Source organism: Crotalus tigris, unplaced genomic scaffold (assembly GCF_016545835.1).
Source record: "Crotalus tigris isolate CLP2741 ecotype Arizona unplaced genomic scaffold, ASM1654583v1 scf7180000017568.12009008, whole genome shotgun sequence".
NCBI lineage: Eukaryota > Metazoa > Chordata > Lepidosauria > Squamata > Viperidae > Crotalus > Crotalus tigris.
The window spans coordinates 2,486,449-2,505,246 of NW_024096478.1; the positions used below are offsets into that span (position 1 = coordinate 2,486,449).

General features: G+C 38.8%; 1 protein-coding gene across 2 annotated transcripts in view; it reads right to left on the reverse strand.

The window, feature by feature from the left end:
* Positions 1-2,632: 2,632 nt before the first annotated feature.
* The window catches only part of LARS1 (leucyl-tRNA synthetase 1), a 56,203-nt gene continuing 40,037 nt past the window's right edge, over positions 2,633-18,798 (reverse strand). The window contains exons 29-32 of one of the 2 annotated variants that reach the window (XM_039351615.1): positions 14,405-14,509; positions 12,463-12,558; positions 7,849-7,981; positions 2,633-3,013 (exon numbers count right to left, since the gene is read on the reverse strand). In XM_039351615.1, coding sequence (XP_039207549.1) covers positions 2,808-3,013; positions 7,849-7,981; positions 12,463-12,558; positions 14,405-14,509 — 540 coding nt within the window. In that variant the 3' untranslated portion in view covers positions 2,633-2,807. The remainder of the gene's footprint in view (positions 3,014-7,848; positions 7,982-12,462; positions 12,559-14,404; positions 14,510-18,798) is intronic. The other variant, XM_039351623.1, reaches the window with a different exon arrangement.

Below are 18,798 nucleotides of genomic sequence, written 5' to 3' on the forward strand. Positions count from 1 at the left end.
AATACTTGCCTGCAGGCAAATCCTTTGTCCTCTAGCCAGCTGGAAAGTTGCCTGGTCTCCTTACCCTTCACCAGTGGTTCTTGGAGTGGCCGACCGCCGATGCTGGAGCCCTGTGTCACAGGGAAGTCCCTCGGAATAAAAGGTCCGATGACGCCTGGGATGTTCCCCCTAACACTACAGGCCCCTGGCATCAGGGTGTGCCCTCGAGAGCCCCAAGACTCCTTGCCGTCCTGCTGCGGTCGCCAGATAATTGTTGTGGAAAAAACCACGATACTTACATCAGAAGACAAGACCATGAAGGGTTGGAGAAAACAGGCTTTATTTGTGCACAATGGTTCAGAGCATTCACATGACAAATTCTGAACCCTGAGTTACTCTGAGGGTGTCACTTTTATACAGCTTGCCGCCCACGCTTAACCTAATATATGACTTCTTATCTACCTTTAACACACTAAAAGAGAGAAGTTCATATCTTGAGACAACACACATAGGAAAAAGAAGTTCACACAAACGGTTGTCTTACCACACCTCTCTACACGGGTGCTATCTTACAACATCTGTGACTTTCAGTTGACACTGAACTTCTTGTAAAATGGTTTCTACACAGCATGAACACATCTCTACAATTATGACACACAGGTTATATGATTTAGATTACATTTCACAGCCAAGCTTAATATTATCTATTAACTATTGTCAGCAACAAGCATTCCTATTAAGATATAGATATATTGAACTTTTTCCTGCCCACCTCAATATACCGCTTTAAGTGCAAGCACTCTCTAAGCAGTGTACACCAGTAAGCAATGTATATATATATTTACATTGCCCCCAACAATCTGGGTCCTCATTTTACCTACCCCGGAAGATGGAAGGCTGAGTCAACCTTGAGCCGGTGAGATTTGAACCGCTGACCTGCTGAACACAGTCAGCTAAAGTGGCCTGCAGTACTGCACTCTAACTGCTGCGCCACCTCGGCTCTTCAAATCACCCCATATATGCATACCCTCTCATGATTACCCAATTTTCACTTCCATATAACAGACCAGAAACAGACTCATCTATCACCATTTTTTGCTTCTTTCAATATTAATTTCTAATAGCCTATCGTAAATCTTTGTTACAAATTTATACAACTTAAAATGTCTCCATCCATCTTTAATAAAAATTCTATCAAGATTTACAAATCACTTGCTCAAGTTTGTGCATGACTTGAAATTATTCATTCAAAAATTATTCATTTTTGCAGTGATTTTTTTTAAATCTTTAAATATATCAGAAATAAAAAAACCCAACTAAACATACTGGACTGTTTAATGACTGTGGGGTCCCTGGTGTTCTCTGAGTTTGGTTGAAGCTCAACAGGTCAAGTTCAACTCTGAGCTACAAATATTCTCTTCTATCACTCAATGATTTTAAATTATTATCAGAGCAGGATGAGAAAGTCAGTTTATCCATGGTTTAAAAACTGTAGGGAAAATAGCATCTGAACCATGTTCAGGGAAGCTTTGACACTGAAGAAAATAAGGGTGACAAGAGGGGAACAATGAAGCTTAACTGAAAACAAATTAAGGCATTAATTCCAGGTGACCCTCAGTCAAATGTTTTTAAAGAATAAACTGTTCATCTAAGAAAAATACATTGCACATTGCCTCCATACTAGAAGAGTAACATATAGCCAATGCACTTAGAATTATTGAGAGCAGGGAAAAATGATACTTTTAATGAGACATCAAGGACAGGCTTAGACTCTACCTCATTAATACTGTAATGAGTATTTGAAAGATTGCTTTTATACAAACCTGTCCAGATATTAAAGGTCACAAGCGAACTAGATGAAATACATCACTTGACTGGCAAAGGATTTCATGATTCTGAAGTCCTCTCAAGCAAACACCAGTATTTTTTCCCAATATCCCTGGCCATTTCACCATTGTGTGCTGTGATGGCGCAGTGGTTAGAATGCAGTATTGCATTTTAATTCTGCTCACTGCCAGGAGTCCAATTCTTACCGGCTCAAGGTTGACTTAGTCTTCCATCCTTCTGAGGTTGATAAAATGAGGGTCCAGATTATTGGGGGCAATATGCTGACTCTATAAACTGCTTAGAGAGGACTGTAAAAAGCACTATTAAGTGGTATATAAGTCTAAGTGCTATTTCTATCTTAATTAAAATCAGTGGAAGGTAGCCCAAAACATAGAGAGATCATCAAACTGGAGAAGGCTGGTACAATGTGCAAGAAAGGGAAACAAAGGACTATTTCAGTGCAGTGAAATCTGATTCTATAGAGCTCTAATTTTCTTCCATCCCTCATGGTATGCTAACTGTATGAAACACTTGATCCAAGCACTATCAAAATGAAAACATCAAATGGAAGTAAAGCTCCAGGGAGGTTTTTAAATAACATTCTGTTGCTTCTTCTGCTCTGAAGGGTGTCATACACCAAACTGCTGGGATCGCCTTCTCTCAAAAGGATGGCCAACTTGTGACATATCAGTATTTCCAGTATATATAAAGAATCCAGTATTGCTATTAAGTGCCAATATTGCACATGTGTGTCAAATTACATAAACATGATTTTAAAAAACTCTGTACCTTGGCTAAAAGTAAGAAGGACATTCTCAAGAAAAGCCTCAGGCAAGGAAAATAGATTTATTGTATCCACATTTAAAAATTGCAGGAAATTGATCTCCTTGCAAATGTACATTTTTCCCCTTGAAGTTAAGTTAGCATGAATTTAGCAAGAATCTGAAAGGCATCCATGTTGATTAAAGATTCAACACTGATTAACCCAACACTTGCAAAATCTAATTAACTAAGTAAACCAATGTATCTCCAACATCTGTTGTCTGTCCATTCTCAGTGAGTCGGACCCGCTTTTGAGCCAGGTCTATATGAAAGACAGCTTGATCTAAAATAGGAGACTTCTCAGCATCTTCCTTTCCAAGCACAGGAACACGTCGAGGTCCCCGGAGAGGATCATCAAACCGCATTAATTTTACTTTGGAATGATCTGAAAAAGAATTTAAAGACATAATTGTAAGAGAGGTAACATTAGTATGCAAATCACAAAAAGGCTGATTCAAAAGACATAAGATGGATGATTTTAACAGTATAAGCTGCTGTAGCCTGCCCAACTTTCTGAAGTGCCTTGATAGAGGCTTACATTTTGATCTTCAGGTCGATTGCTGTAAAGAAGGGGTGTCAAACTGCTGGCCGGCAGGCCGGTTGCATCATGCAGAGGCCACGCCCACCCCAGCTCCAGCAATGCAAAAAAAATTGTGATACGTCGCAGTACGTCACGGAACGCGGCGAGTTTGACACCCGTGCTTTAAAGGATGGGGAAACCCTTCAGAACTAAGGCATAATTAAAAAACAAGGGAGGACTGGAGTACACATGACGTTTGATTAAAGATGTGACTCATCAAGCAGAACCACCTAGAGGAGAACCCCCATTTTTCCATCCAGACAGAGATGTATGAAGGCTTTGAGTTCCCTGAATGTTCTATTAGTCTTGCAAATCATCTTTACATAAAGAGGCAGAGTTCTACTCACAATTCCACTCCTCTTAAGATACACTGAATCTCTGTCAATCTAAACTTCCAGGAGCAATTATAAAATAGCACTGATTCCATGAGGGATTTGGGGAATTCCCAAAGGATATTTAATTGTTTTAATGATGTTTAATATGATGTAGATTTTAATGATATTTTAGTAAGTTGTTGAATAAATTAACTGAATAAGGTTTGTATGTTAACACAACAGAACATTTTTACAGAACAAAATTATCTTTGTTGCTATTGTTTATGCAGTGTATTAGAAATATGAACCACCTTCTTAAATTGTGCTCCTTGTTTACTGGCGACCATTTTAAATGGGGTCTTCACAAAGAAGTCTCATCTACTCACTCAGGTTGCTGATAAAGACTAGCTCTTGAGAAGCGTCACCTGCGTATCATTGACAAGTCATTCTCCTAATATCTTGCTATGTTTTTATTAATGACTTAGATGAAAAAAAATAGAGAGACCAACTTAATATATTTCCTGGTAATATTAAATTTGGATGGTATGGTTAAAAGACAAAAATAGATTTCAAAATGGTCTTTAAAGATTAGAAGAATGAACTGAAATTTATAGAATGGAATGCAAGGTCCTTCACTTAAAAATCAAATACCCATTAGCTTGATAACAGTACTTGTGAAAAAGATTTTGCCTGCAAAACTGAATACAAATCAGCAATACGATGTTGCTGGGATAAAAAAAATCAATATTAGGCTGAATCAATGTAGCATAGTTTCCGAATTATAGGGGAAATAGTTTCATTTCTTTTGCATGGGATTGGTTCAATCCTAGTACTGCATTTAACTTCTGAGTGCTGCACATTAAAAAGGATTCAGAGTAATTGGAATAGATTCAGAGAGAAGCTATGAGCATGATCAAAGGACTAGAAACCCAGTCCGGTGAAGAGAGATTGAAGGAGTTTAGAATATATAACCTTGAGTGTGGAGAGAGATGATAGCAGTTTGCAAAAAGCTGAATGGATGACACACAGAAAAAAGCCAAGACTTGTTCTATATTGTTTGCAAAAAGTTTCTAACAATAAATGCAGTTTGATAATGGAAGCAATTACTCAGATAGGTGATGGATTTCCCTTCACTGGATATGTACAAGTACAATGTAGACAAACATAGAGGATACATTAATTTAAATTCCTGCCCTACACAGGAGATTGGATTCAAAGCCCTGAATAACCCCTTTTAATTTTATGATTCTCAATGGATTCACTTACCTCCTAGCGGAAACAAGATGAAAACTGTACATAACCACCTCTAATCTACACACCAGGAAAATCTAATCTAAAGAACTACACATTCCCTCTCTACTCCTTAGACTTTGTCCCATTTGAATCTGTCTCTTGTTCTTGATGGTTACATATACATTTCCTTTTCTCCGGCAATAGCTATACTGACTCTCACCAGGCAAATCTTCTATTTCAGTATATATACATTTCACAAGATATTTTCATGCAGAGGCTGAATATTAGATTAGATAATTAATTAGACAATTGATTATTATTAATAATATTCTATTAATTAGATAAATCTTTATCTCCATTCAATAAAGGGTTGCAAACTGAGTAGTGGCTTAAATGTCTCTTTCCAATATTATGAGGTTAATTAAGTTCCTCCAAAAATAAAAGTGTGAAACACGTCCAAATCCTGTTACAACAACTGACTTTAAAAGTCACCTTGTATGATATTGTTTTTCCTGATATATTACAACCAGGAAAAAAATCTATATGCATGTACTTGAAACTACACTGAATAAACATGTGCAGGGTTGACAATAACAACAAAATAAGCAAACCCCTCCACCAAACCCCTCCCTTCTCTTCATTGTTATGATTTTAGATCATAATCCATCCCAAATGGCTTTACTTTAATGAATTCTTAATGTCAAATATCTATTTTGGTGAAATAATGCTAAATAGTCCAATATTTTCCTTGTGAAAAAAAGTGTCAAGGGGTCACCTTAAAATTATCCCATTTAAAAATAGTAATGTGCTACAGGCAAAGAACTTCAGACTGTTTTAGAAAAATCTAACTATCACAAAACCTAAGGAGCTATTTCTCTGGAGGCTAAGACTCTCATTTACAAAAGCCTCTCCCTGTCATATGTAAGAATCTTCCCTCCCTTTTTTTATGACTTCATTTCTTCATTTCTAGTAAATATGTTGCAGAGGGGAAGCTGAGAGGAGAATCAAGTAATGGTTTTACCAGCGATATCATTTTATATGCTACTGTGAAGGGGAAAGGAAGGGGCAATTATAGGCTATTTGATACTATCCTTTCCATAAAACTAGAAAGTGTTCTAAATAAAAGCAGCTAAGTTATCTGTTTTGTCATGAGGTACAATAGCCTTTTTTCTTTTTGAAGAAAGAAACCTTTTCAAAAGCTACAAGCCATTTCTCAGGGAATTGCTAAACAGAACTTTCCTAATGAGCCAGCTACTTTAGTCTTCCTAAATTCACAGCTTGCTTTCATCAGGCAATCTTTTTAAGTGCCTGCCTAAGAGTGACATCTTCTGAAACAACCATTCAGAAGAATTACTGATTTAGCCTCAATGGCTTTTCATTCACGTCAAAACAGTCGGGTTGTGGATCTCTCATAATTGCCTGCCCAAGTTTGAAATGTGTTGTATGTTTTCACCTGGCAAGACAAATTGTGTATTTTTTTTCCTCTCAGCTGTTTTTCAAGAAAACAGATTCACATCGAAATATGAAAATTGTCTCTTTCCCTAAGATCAAAACACACAAGCAGCTGAAGTGATAAGAAAATAAATTATCTTTCTGATATGGAAAGTTTGGGCCTAGATATAATTTCCTATTTGGATATAACTGCTGGGATCAGCAAAGCCACAGAGCAAACAGGACAACATCTCCTTGTTAAAAGAAGCTTTGTCAACTCTCTTCAGCCCAGCAACTGTGCTTCGGGCTCAAAACATTGGTGAGTTTAACTAAAAGATTACAATTCTTGCAAAGGAAGGTCTTAATGGTAAGAATCAAAACATTCAATTTATGATGGAGAATGTGGAATTAACTTAAAAATATAAAGCTTAACCATCTGTGTTCTTAGAAAAGAATCTTTGCAGGAATAGAGTGTAAAAGAGGAGAGGTATACATAGACAATGTTCTTGAACTTTCCTTTTCCCTTCCTGGGACTAGAAATTTGGAAGGGGAAGCATTAATCACTCAATATCAACCTCAATCTCTTGTCCTTATAGCTATCAGCTTCAGCAAAATATGATTATGCTCCCCACAAATATTTATTTGATTGTTTATTTGCTAGATTTCTATTTTTCCTTCTTGTTCAGCAGCCCAAGGAGTCAAACACTTACTTTTCCCTCCCATATCTTTCCCCAAAACCATAAGGTTGTAAGGTAGGATGAGCTGATTGACTTGCCCCAAATCACTCTGTGAGCATCTGTGGCTAAGGGTGGACTAGAACCTGGATCTCTGCATGCTAGGCCAGCATCATAACCACTACACTATATTGCCTCACCACTCATCACATAATTTCATTGTCCATCTGCCACTGCACCTCTTTCTCCACAGAGGTTTCCTAAACCAAAGCAACTTTATAAAAACCCTTCTTAATCTTTTTACCCAGATTAGCACCATTTGATAATCTTGCTGATGTTAACATGCATTTTAGTTTTTGTCTGTATTTAGACACATGTATCCAAATTGAAGCTTTAGAATAAGGAAAATAACGTAATGGTAATGAAGCAATCTCTATAGTCAGAAGTTGAAGAAAATTCTTGTTATAACACTGATTTGGAAGCATTTTCTTTTTGAAAAATACAACATTGTTTTAGTATAATCTAAAATTACAAAAGTGATTTCATCTTCACTAATAAAAATACATTAAATTTAATGTATTTGGCTTTTATTAACTTAATTTCCTCCTGGCGAGCTAGAAAGAGATACTTTTTCACCACAGCACTGAGTATCACTTCTGGCTATTGAGTAAGAAAGTCCATTTGCTTCAATTCCTTAAGATTGCAAGACATTATGGCCCATTGCTTTGAGGAAAATAGAGTTAATACTTGCCACCTAGTACTAATTACACATCTGGAATTTTTAAACCAGCTTCTCCAAGTTTCAGAACCTCAACACAAGCTCCTTTAAGCCCAGATCATAGTGGATTGGGCCTCAGTTCTGGTCTTAGACAAGAGGTCTAGATACAGTGCTGTAGTCTTGCCGAGAACAGAGTACTATTCTATTTATTCTAAAAAAAATTCTAAAATCTGTCTGAAATTAAAACTTGAATCTGAATCCACATCTTACCTTTGATTCCTCTGTTCATCTTCACTAAGCGTCTTATTATTGCATCTCGGCTATCTCCTTGCCTGACTTCAATCTTTGTTGAAAAGTGGCCATTTGCTGGTTGAGGGTTTATTAGACAGATAGACACACCAGGCTGTAAAGAAATTTAATTTTTTTAAAAAAAATCTCATGAATTTTTCAAAGTCAACTGAGGACAGAAACTCAGGATACACAGGCTTATACCTAGTATCTCTTCTTATCAATAAGGCTGGCTTCCAAATGTGCTAAAACAAATTGACTATTTAAGCTGCAGCAGATAAGCTCAGATTCTACATATACATTTTTAAAAATAATTTATTCAAACATTTCTTTAAGGAAATACCAAAACCTTATTAGACTAAATTGTCTCATATGTGTGTGAGGATTAGTTTTACTTCTGAACTTTGAAGGAATAGTGACTAGATCAAAATTCATCAGGCTTACGTGGAGATTCAAAGCCTAACCCAGATGTATATAACACACTGGACTCTAATTCTCATCATTCCAGAAAACATCAAAATGACTAGGAATTCAGAAAATGGTTAGTACACTTGGATGCAGAAAGCAGATCATTATATTATCACACAAGAACAACAATTTGTTCCATGCTCTTGTACGTTATGTGCACTCATTTCTGACACAGATTTTCCATGTTTTCTGCATTACACTCAGGTATGCTATTGTGGTGGTGATACTTTTACAGAATTAGTGGATAAACCGTTGGAAAAAAGTCATGGAACTTTTGATAATAGCAACAAGATTATTGTATGGATAAAGATGGAAGGATCTGGCAATACCTACAACAGAGAAATGGTTGGTAAAGATGATAGAACTTGCTGAGATGGCCAAAATGATCTGTTTGATTAAAGAAAAGCCAATATCTACATTTAACTGTTGACTGGAAACCCCTTACGATGTATGATTTTCACAATTAGATATATTATAAAAAGGAGAGAGTTCTTTTTATAGAGCAGGCATGTCCAACCTGTGGCCCAACAGCTAGTAATGTGGCCCCACAGGATCATAAACTTTTAATTATGTGATTTTACATCATATATATATTGTATGCAGCCGAAAACAATTCCTTTTCACTCAATGTCGTCCAAGCGAGCCAAAGTGTTGGACACCCGTGCTTTAGAGAAAAAGATAAATTTACAATTGTTTAATTGCTACAAAGAAAATCAAAGGAACTCTTTGCAGCTTTTTTCTTTCTTTTTTCTTTTTTTTCCACCATTGTTTTTTTTCTTTTTGCACTTTAGCTTTCTCTTTTATTCCTTGTTCTTTTTTCCTTCTTACTCTATTTTAGTTTCTATTAATTTTTGCTCTAATTTTAACTGAAATGAAAACTTTTAATAAAATTGTATTTAAAAAGACAATGAAATGAGTGACATCAGTGGACAATAGGGGAAAGGAAGAGACTTGACAGGTAACCCAGAGGAACAGGATGGTTAGAATTGATGGGCTGGGTCCCAAGAGGGAAAGAAGTTTAGAGAAGAAAGACTGAGGTAGAAGAAAAAGGATAGTTGCCCTTTCCCTCCTTTAGCATATGACCTTCATACCAGAAGCCAAAGCAGCAAAGGGCAGCACCAGATAAGAGACAAGATGGGGGGAGACCCCTAATGTCATGCTAACACCAGAATCAGTGAGTTATGTCCATGACAATACACACAGCTGCGATAAATCATGAAAAGAGGAGAGCAAGATGACAGAAAGTCAAATCAAGGGAGACCGATGGAGGGGACCTCAATATGGATAATATAACAGATATATGGATAAAAAAATAAGTGATGCTAACATAGAAAATAGGATACAGATAACAGAATGAATTGGTAGGCAAAGGAAATAGGTTAAAGCTACTACACAAAAGATATTATCAACTGCCGCATGAAGTTGCTGCCAAACAAAAAGAGGAAAAAAAATAATCTAAAATCAACTATAAAAATACAAAATGAAAGAAAGATAAAACTGCAGTAATTAAGACTTGTTGGGATTTGGGCAAAGAAGGAAACCAGAATATCAGGGAGAGAACTCAAAATTATAATACTAGAGCAAAATGAAACACAATAGGAAAATCACAGGAATGTGAGAACAGTACACTGATGACACAGAAATAGGCTCTAGGAGATACAATAAATAGGTTATTGTATATAATAGTACATAAACATAACTTGTACAATAAATAAAAAAGCTTCACTTTTCATTTCTCTAACAAGTTTTTATTTCCCATACCGCAAGCTGCAAATTAACATCCTTTTTTCAATGAGGGTTGTCACATTTCCTGCTAGGGCTTCTATCATTCCCAAGCTTTTGACATGCATCAGATTGCAGTTCCAGGTTCCTAAACTGCTCTCTATTCAACACTTCAATTTGTCCATTTGATTGACGCACACACTTTTCTTATTAAGAGAAACTGCCACTGAATCCAATTCAAAAATAACACACATGTACCAAAGCTGTCACAAAAAGATAATTAATTCAGCCAAATGCTCGGCCTTTCTATTCGCAATATAATATTACACCATGTCTTGAAACAGGAGCTAGAATTTGGTGCTAGTCAGTAATATTCCAGCATTTTCATTCAATATACTTTATAAATTATGAGGTGAAATATTTAATTATATATGCTAATTGATCTAAAACCTATCCAGTAATTCCATATTTCAGAACAAAGCACAACTAAATATTGCGATAGAAGGCAGATCTGCAACCAGTTACTATTGAGCAGGGATATAATATATAAACACAGAAAGCATCTGAATCTCCTCATTATGCTTAAAGTTGTCACTTGTATCCTTTTTATTCTAGGAATGCTATTATCCAGACTACATTCACAATTAAAATTAAACATTAAAGTAATATTATTATAGCAAGAGAGGGAAAGAGCCCTAATGCTCTATTACCATCAATAATTGAGCACAAATAAGCTGTCTCATCTTCCAGTCTTTATACGCTACAGATGTGCTCTCCAGAGTCACTTCGCCCATCATTTGTCAAGCCTTACACAAAGCAATCTGAGTAAAGAATGACACAATTGTAGCTTGGAGAAGAGAAACATTTAGTTCAAGGGGTGAATCTTTCAAGGGAGGCTCAGTGCTCAGAGACTTGTAGTAAATTCTATGGATATAAGTAGGAAGCAGCAACTTAAGGTTCTATAATAATCAAAACCCGATACTTAAGTAAATCTCAGGAGCAGCCTTAGCCTTACTACCATCATGTTCCTAAGCATGTTCTGTTCTGTAAGTTCAGCCAATGACTTCCAGATTGTGATCCTACAACTCCCGCTAGGATTTTATTTTATTTTATTATTATTTATCACATTTGTAAATCCTTTTATCTCAGAATCATGGGAGATAAAAGGGTATAAAAGAGTCACCGAATTAAAATATATTTTAAAAAAAACACTTTAAGACAACCAATTTACATAAAAAGGATTAAAAAATAAAAAAAACAGAATAGCTGCAACACTAGCAAGCTCTACTCTGTCATATGATTCCCAAACCTAGTCAATAGAAGCATTTTTAAGAGCTTCCTGGAAGGCCAACAGGTTTGAGGCCAGCTTCTCCTCAGGGGGAATGATATTCCACAACGGGGGGCATGGCAGAAAAGGCTTTCCTCCTAGGTCCCAGCTGATGAAACGCCTTAGCTAACACGAACTACAAAATGTTCCTGCACCTTGAATTGGTGTAAGCAAACTGGCAAACAGTGCAGCTTATGCAGCAGAGGTGTTACGTCTGCAGTTTTTGCAAGGCGCATAACTGCTCCTACCAAGAATGTCCAGACACTCTTCAAGGGCAGTCCCATGAAGACACTGTTACAATAGTCTATTCAGGAGGTGACTAGGACATGGGTGTCTGACAAAAGAGCTTCCCAACCCAAGAATGGGCACTACTGGAGCACAGAATGTGCATTAAGTCTGTTTGGAGTAGTGAAACCCCATCCAGTAGCAAAGATGATGAATCCCCAGTTACAGAAGATCCTAAACCAGTGATGGCAAACCTTTTAGAGACCGAATGCCCCAAAACTGCCCCCTGCCCCCACTCCACCTCCCATCCTACCTGCCCCCTGCCCCGCCCACCCGAAGAGCCACGCACCGCCTCCATGGCCCACTGCAGCAGATTGCCCAGGCAGCCCTACAGCGCCATGGCAGCCATGCCCTCCGCCCACACCCCACAGCATCATCTGGATGCTATGGGGCACAAGGGTGGAGTCTTGTCCCTGCTGCCTGGCTATATCCTTGGCTGCGCTGCTCTGTGCAGGCCATGCCCGGGGGCGACTCTCCTCCAGGTGGACTTCTTCTGGTGAGGAGGGGGCCGCGGGGGAAGGAGGGGTTGGGGCAATGGCACACGTGCCCACAGAGAGGGCTCCGAGTACCGCCTCTGGCACGCATGCCATAGGTTTGCCACCACTGCCCTAAACCCAAAGCAACTCAGCCTTGCCAGGGTTTATCTGAGTAAGATAGAAGAATGATGGAAGCAGAAGTTTGATGAAGACTAATGTAAGTGAAAAGCTCTCACTGATTTATTCAGAATACAACAAACCATTGGGGATAACATTTCTGCAGGGATAAAAGAAGAAACCAAGAAAAACCAAACTTACTTCTACTCTGAATATGCAGAATGGCTTTCCAGGGCAGCAGTCTTCTTTAATTTTCTCATCTCCTTCAGAGGCAAATTTTAACTCTATATGTTCCAGCTTTAGAAGAAAATGGGGGAAACCATTTTAAAAAAATAGTTCAAATAGATTAATAAGTTCAATTGTATCAAACAATTTCATTAATTAACCACAAAAATGGATTTTATTTAACAATGAGTTCTTGTTTTAAAAATTCCACAGGTTTGATTCTTTTTCTCTATAGTGCCATGTGTCTGACTAATGAAACACTTCAAAGAACTTTCAGGCATTGTTGAACCTAAAAAGCCTTTATTAGTGTAATGGAGTGTCAGCACGGCATGGAAGGATGCCAAGATCTGAATTTCCCTTCCTTTGCACATAAACTTTCCCCTCCCCTATTTTGGGGTCATAATTCACATCTTCCAATTAACCTGGAGTCCCTGCGCTTTTCCCTCCTTCTCTCAGTCTCATCTGAATTAACTCTAAAAATACCAGACATTTCTGCATATTTTGTCAAAGCAAGAATATTCAATATTAGCAGCGTTGACATATAGATTTAAATGTATCTCAAGTCCAGAGGTCTGAGCCAGGAAATATTCCACTTTAGGCAAGTTTGGCAGTTTCAAAGTTATATGATGTTTTATTGCTTTACTGCTTATTGCACAAGACAGATCCCAACATTCCATTATTTTTTCCCACACATCAAAGCCATTTTTTCTTCAAAGTAACTGTTCAAATCTCATTAAAAAGGCTAGGTTTTTTTTCCTCACAATAAATAATATAGCCCCAATACTTATGCAGACGTTAGTTACTGAGATAAATACATTAACATTAAAGAAGGAATAAACACTGCCCAAAAAAGGCTGACAATTTCCAATAATTTTCTCAACTTGGGGGGGGGGGGGAACAGTAATCTCAAAAGGTAAGGCATACATCTATTCAGATGGTAATAAGGAGCACGTTACTGTTATTCTCTGGTCTCACTTATAAAAGATCATTAATATCGGCTTCATTTAATTCTGGATGAATTATTTCACTAAATATTTCTCATTTGCCAACATTATGCAGGATTGGATTAGGCAGCAATTCAGATCAGAAATGAAAAAGGTGCTTCAGAGGAGACAACAGCACACTTAGTACATTTGCAAATGGCTCCTTAAAGAAGCTACACCTTTTCCTGAATTTGATATGAGGTAGTTATGCAGCCTCTGAAAAACATATCCTTGCCTTAAGCCAGGGGTGTCAAACTGCCGGCCCGCGGATCAGATGCATCATAGCGAAACCACGCCCACCCCATTGCCGGCAATGGCAAAAAAGTTGTGATATGTCGTGACACGTCACGTGACGTTGTGAGTTTGACACCCCTGCATTAAACCGTCATTGGCAGGTTACAAAATGATTGCAACTGCTCTTTCATCTTAATTCAAAGGTGTATTTTCTTGGGATGAGTAGCTACCATACAAGTCTGGGAAAAGATGCGGCTTCTTTGAAGAGGAAGTCATAGATTCATCAAGGATAGCCACCTGCTTGAAGCCAATTTTTCACTTCCAGTCTAAATAGCTGCATATCCCTAGGTTGGATTGTTGTGACTCAAAATGAAATATAAATGTGCAGTTTTCTTTTACAGACCCATGTGTACAATATACAGTATACACATACATATACAGCTTGTAGATAGACTTTGAATCACTAGCTAGGGATTGAACAGTCAAAGGATATTGAGCAGTATTTTTCCACATTTTCAACTTTTAAGATGTGTGGACTTCAACTCCCAGAAGTCCACAGCCAGCAGGCTGGTTAGGGAATCCTGGGAGTTGTCCACACATCTTAGTTCCCAAAATTGAAAGACAAAGGTATGGAGATTTTCCAGCAACACTGAATTTTATCAAGAGCTAAATATCATTAATGTTTCATAGCAAATGCTCACCTCTAAGGAATTTGTCAAATATACTATATTCTCCTGCAGGACAGCCTGTTCATCAAACTCCAGCTCCAGATTAAGCACATGGGAGCCCTTCTTTTCCAAATTTTCCTACCAACAGTAAAAAGCACAAGTTTTAAAGTGAATCAATGCCAAGCAAACCTTTGATAAAATAAAAATTTTCAGTAGGCTTCCCAGCTGGTCTATGAGTCCCAACAGTGCCATTACAGTTTATAGAAGATTGCCAATTCCAGCCATGATTTGGAAAGCTCTTAAAAGTAACTTGTTTTTGTCTTGAATATACTTTTCAATATTTAAAAAATATAGTTAGAAAAATATTTTAAAACAGAAAACTATTTCTATTATTATTATTATTTAATTAACTAAATGTACATGCCACCCGACTTCCAGCAACTCTGGGAAGCACATAAAAAAGACATCTCTGAGGAACAGATTTTGAAAGTAAATAGAACTTGCAGATCAGAAGTCATATGAGGAGATTCATATACTTTAATAAGGTATCCTTTGCTTCCCTTCAACAGCTTGCTAAATTTAAATCTTTAGAGATTGCTTTGCAGTGTTGAAGACTGGCTCGAAGAATTAGTCCCCAGTTTCTCTAGGTCTTGCTATATAGTGGTTTTGTTTCTTTGTTTTTTTCCTTTGCCAACTCATAATGCACATACAGTGACTATCTAACAAGCCTTTTTGTCCCTGCAAGAGAATTGGTAAGCAATACAATGTCCCAAGGCAAATGACATATGAATCTACATACCTACTCAGTTCAGACTAAAATTAATACCTCCTTTAGAAGTGCCCAATAAAGACAATAAAGTTAGAAAATAATGAAGCTGAATACTGCATAATCAATGGTGCAGTATGGCTGCTACCAAGGTGTTTGGCAAGGGGAAAGCAGATAATTATAGTGGTGAAGCAACAGCAACTCAAATTCTCAATCCAAAATAACTAATACTGATTGGGGGGGGGGATCACTGTTATCCTTCTCCTCCTATCCTGAAAGCTTTGTGTTTCAGCAGGAAAAGACCATTTGATTACTGCTGAACTGAGGAAAACAAAGACTGTGGGCTATAGTGGCAAATATCTGTAGCTACGTTGTGGTTTGGGTGCTGTGTGTCTAAATGCAAAGTTTTTCAGATAGCCGCTGCGGAAAAAGATGTCAAGCAGCCATTTCTCTTCTGCTTTTCTTAATGCTGTGGTGCTGCAGTGTGTCCTGGCCCTTCTGAAGAGGGTCTGGATGCAGCTTCTTTTATGTGCAGTGGGATGGTTGCTTGTGAAGCTGAGGATCTGGTCTGTGTGAGTGGATTTGCGATAGACACAGGTTTGCAGTTCTCCGTTGTCTAATCTCCTTAGGTCAATGTCGAGAAATGGGAATCTTTTTTCTATTTCCTCTTCATGTGTGAATTTGATCCCGGGAAATACATAGCACAGACACACAGCACCCAAACCACAATGCACCACACAGCAAACCGCCACACAAAAACTAACCCTACCATGCCCAAAAGGGATGTCGGGAATGACAGCCAGAATTCTCCAAACCCTAGGAACAGCAATAGCCCACAAACTCACGGCCACACTCCGCCAGGAATTATCCAGAACCAAAGACAAGATACAGAAGGATGAAAGAAACAATATAATTTACAAAATTAACTGTAACAATTGCAACCAATTCTACGTGGGACAAACATCATGTCAATTAAAAACCACGATCCACAAACATCGGCTGGCAGTTAAATGCCATAATCCCAATCCTTAAATCTCTATCCACACTGACACCGAACAGCATCAATTTGGTTGGAGCAACACCAGAATCATTGACCATGCAACCACCTGCCATGCTTGTGAGTTCATCGAAGTCTGGCACTCAATAAGCCAGGGGTCTTCACACTTGGTCCTTGTGGACTGTGCTGGCTGTGCTGGCTCAGGAATTCTGGGAGTTGAAGTCCACAAGTCATAAAAGGGCCAATTGTGAAGACCCCTGCAATAAGCAATTCCATCAACAGATACATCGGCCTACAATCAGACTACCCTCAGAATTCAAATCAACCACACAGCCAACCAGAGACAGCACCGATTCTCAACCAACCCACGCAAGCCCCCCCAACCAGCACTTCACCTCCCAGTGACCCTCAGCTGACATGACCTACCCATCACAAGACCTTCACTTCACACACCCACAACTGACCTATCACAACACCTACTTACCACATATAAACAGAACACTATCACTGACCACCTAAACTCCGCTGAAGGTGTTACCTAGCCTGGTAACGAAATGTTTGGAAATCAACCCTCAAGCTCGGAGAACGAACCTTCACCCTCACAAAGAGTCTGTGTCTATAATAATAATAATAATAATATCCTGCGACGATATCTGTAATACCATCAAACATCCACATCTGCCTATCCCAGGTCCTGGGTAAGGACTCGATAGGTAGACAAAATGCCAAATCCAGTCTGAACATCTGGTTGACTGTGCGATGATCAATAATAATAATAATAATAATAATAATAATAATAATAATAATAATAATAATAATAATAATAATAATAATAGAGTTGGATGGGACCTTGGAGGTCTTCTAGTCCAACCCCCTCTTCAGGCAGGAAATCCTATACCATTTCAGACAAATGGTTGTCCAGTCTCTTCTTTAAAACTTGGAGCATTCACAACTTCTGGAGGCAGTTGTTCCATTGATTAATTATTCTGACTGTCAGGAACTTTCTTCTTAGTTCTAGGGTTCTTCTCTCTTTGGTTAGTTTCCATCCGTTGCTTCTTGTCCTGCCTTCAGGTGCTTTGGAGAACAGCTTGACTGCCTCTTCTTTGTGGCAGCCCAAGATATTGGAACATTGCTATCATGTCACCCCTAGTCCTTCTCTTCATTAAACTAAACGTATCCAATTCCAGCAACCGTTCCTTATATGTTTTAGCCTCCAGTCCTCTGATCATCTTTGTTGCTCTTCTCTGTACTCTTTCTAGTGTCTCAACATCTTTTTTACATTGTGGTGACAAAAAGTGGATGCCATATTCCAAGTGTGGCCTTACCAAGGCATTGTAAAGTGCTATTAACATTTCATGTGATCTTGATTCTACCCCTCTGTTAATGCAGCCTAGCACTGTGTTGGCAGCTGCAGCACACTGCTGGCTCATATTTAAATGATTGTCTATTAGGGCTCCAAGATCCCCCTCAGAATTACTACTATTGCGCAAAGTACAACCTATACTATACCTGTGCATTTGGTTTTTCTTGCCTAAATGTAGAGCCTTATTTTTTTCACCACTGAATTTCATTTTGTTAGAAAGTGTTCAAGTCTGTCAAGATCCTTCTGAATCTTAAGCCTATCTTCTGGAGTGTTGGCTATTCCTGCCAGCTTGATGAATTCCCCATCTATCCCCTCATCCAAATCATTGATGAAGCTGTTGAAGAGCACTGGGCCCAGAACAGAGCCCTGGGGCACCCCATTACACACTTCCCTCCATGTCAGCGGTTCTCAACCTGTGGGTCGCGACCCCATTTGGGTCGAACGACCATTTCATGGGGGTCGCCAAACAACGCAGTCTGCCATTTTTTCTCCCTTTTCCTTAGCTCTGCTATTCCCTTTTATTCTATTGGCTTTTGAAAGCCAATAGAATAGACTCTCTTGAATAGAGTTTAATTCTACTGGCTTTCAAAAGCCAATAGGAATTGTCCAGGCTGTCTCTGTCCTGCTGAGCCCGCCAAAAGTCCCATTCTGCAAACGGTGCTGCAAGTTGTCTGCAGCGAAGGCAAGCTGTCTGGAAGTTTCCACCCCTCCCTGCTGAGCAACTACTAAAAATGTAAGTAAAAGAGAGCCAGGGGTGGGAGGTGGGAGGCCGGCAGGCGCAGGGAGAGTTGCTGGCGCGCATGGAGCCCGCCGGGTGCCTTACCTCTCTTGGGCTAGGCCAGCTGGTGGCCCAGCCGGTGGTCGCCCTGCGCCGTTGCTGCCCCTTGCCAGCTACGCCTCAGCCAGCGCAGGGGGCCACACCACGCATGCATGGCGCTCCCGGGCATGGAAAGTCCTTGACTTACAACCGGTTGGGTAGTCCTCAATTTACGACCGGTTGGGTAGTCCTTGACTTACGACCAGTTGGGTACTCCTGAACTTACGACCGGTTGGGAGTCGCGGCATTAAAAAGGTTGAGAACCACTGCTCCATGTAGATGCGGTTCCACTGAGGAACACATGCTGAGTACGGCCAGTGAGCCAGCTACAAATCCATCTGGTGGTGATGCTATCTAACCCACATTTTTCTATCTTATCAAGTAGTAGGTTGTGATCTACTTTATCAAATGTCTTATTGAAGTCCAAGAAAATTATATCCACAGCATTCCTCTGGTCCACTAATTTTGTCACTTGATCAAAGAA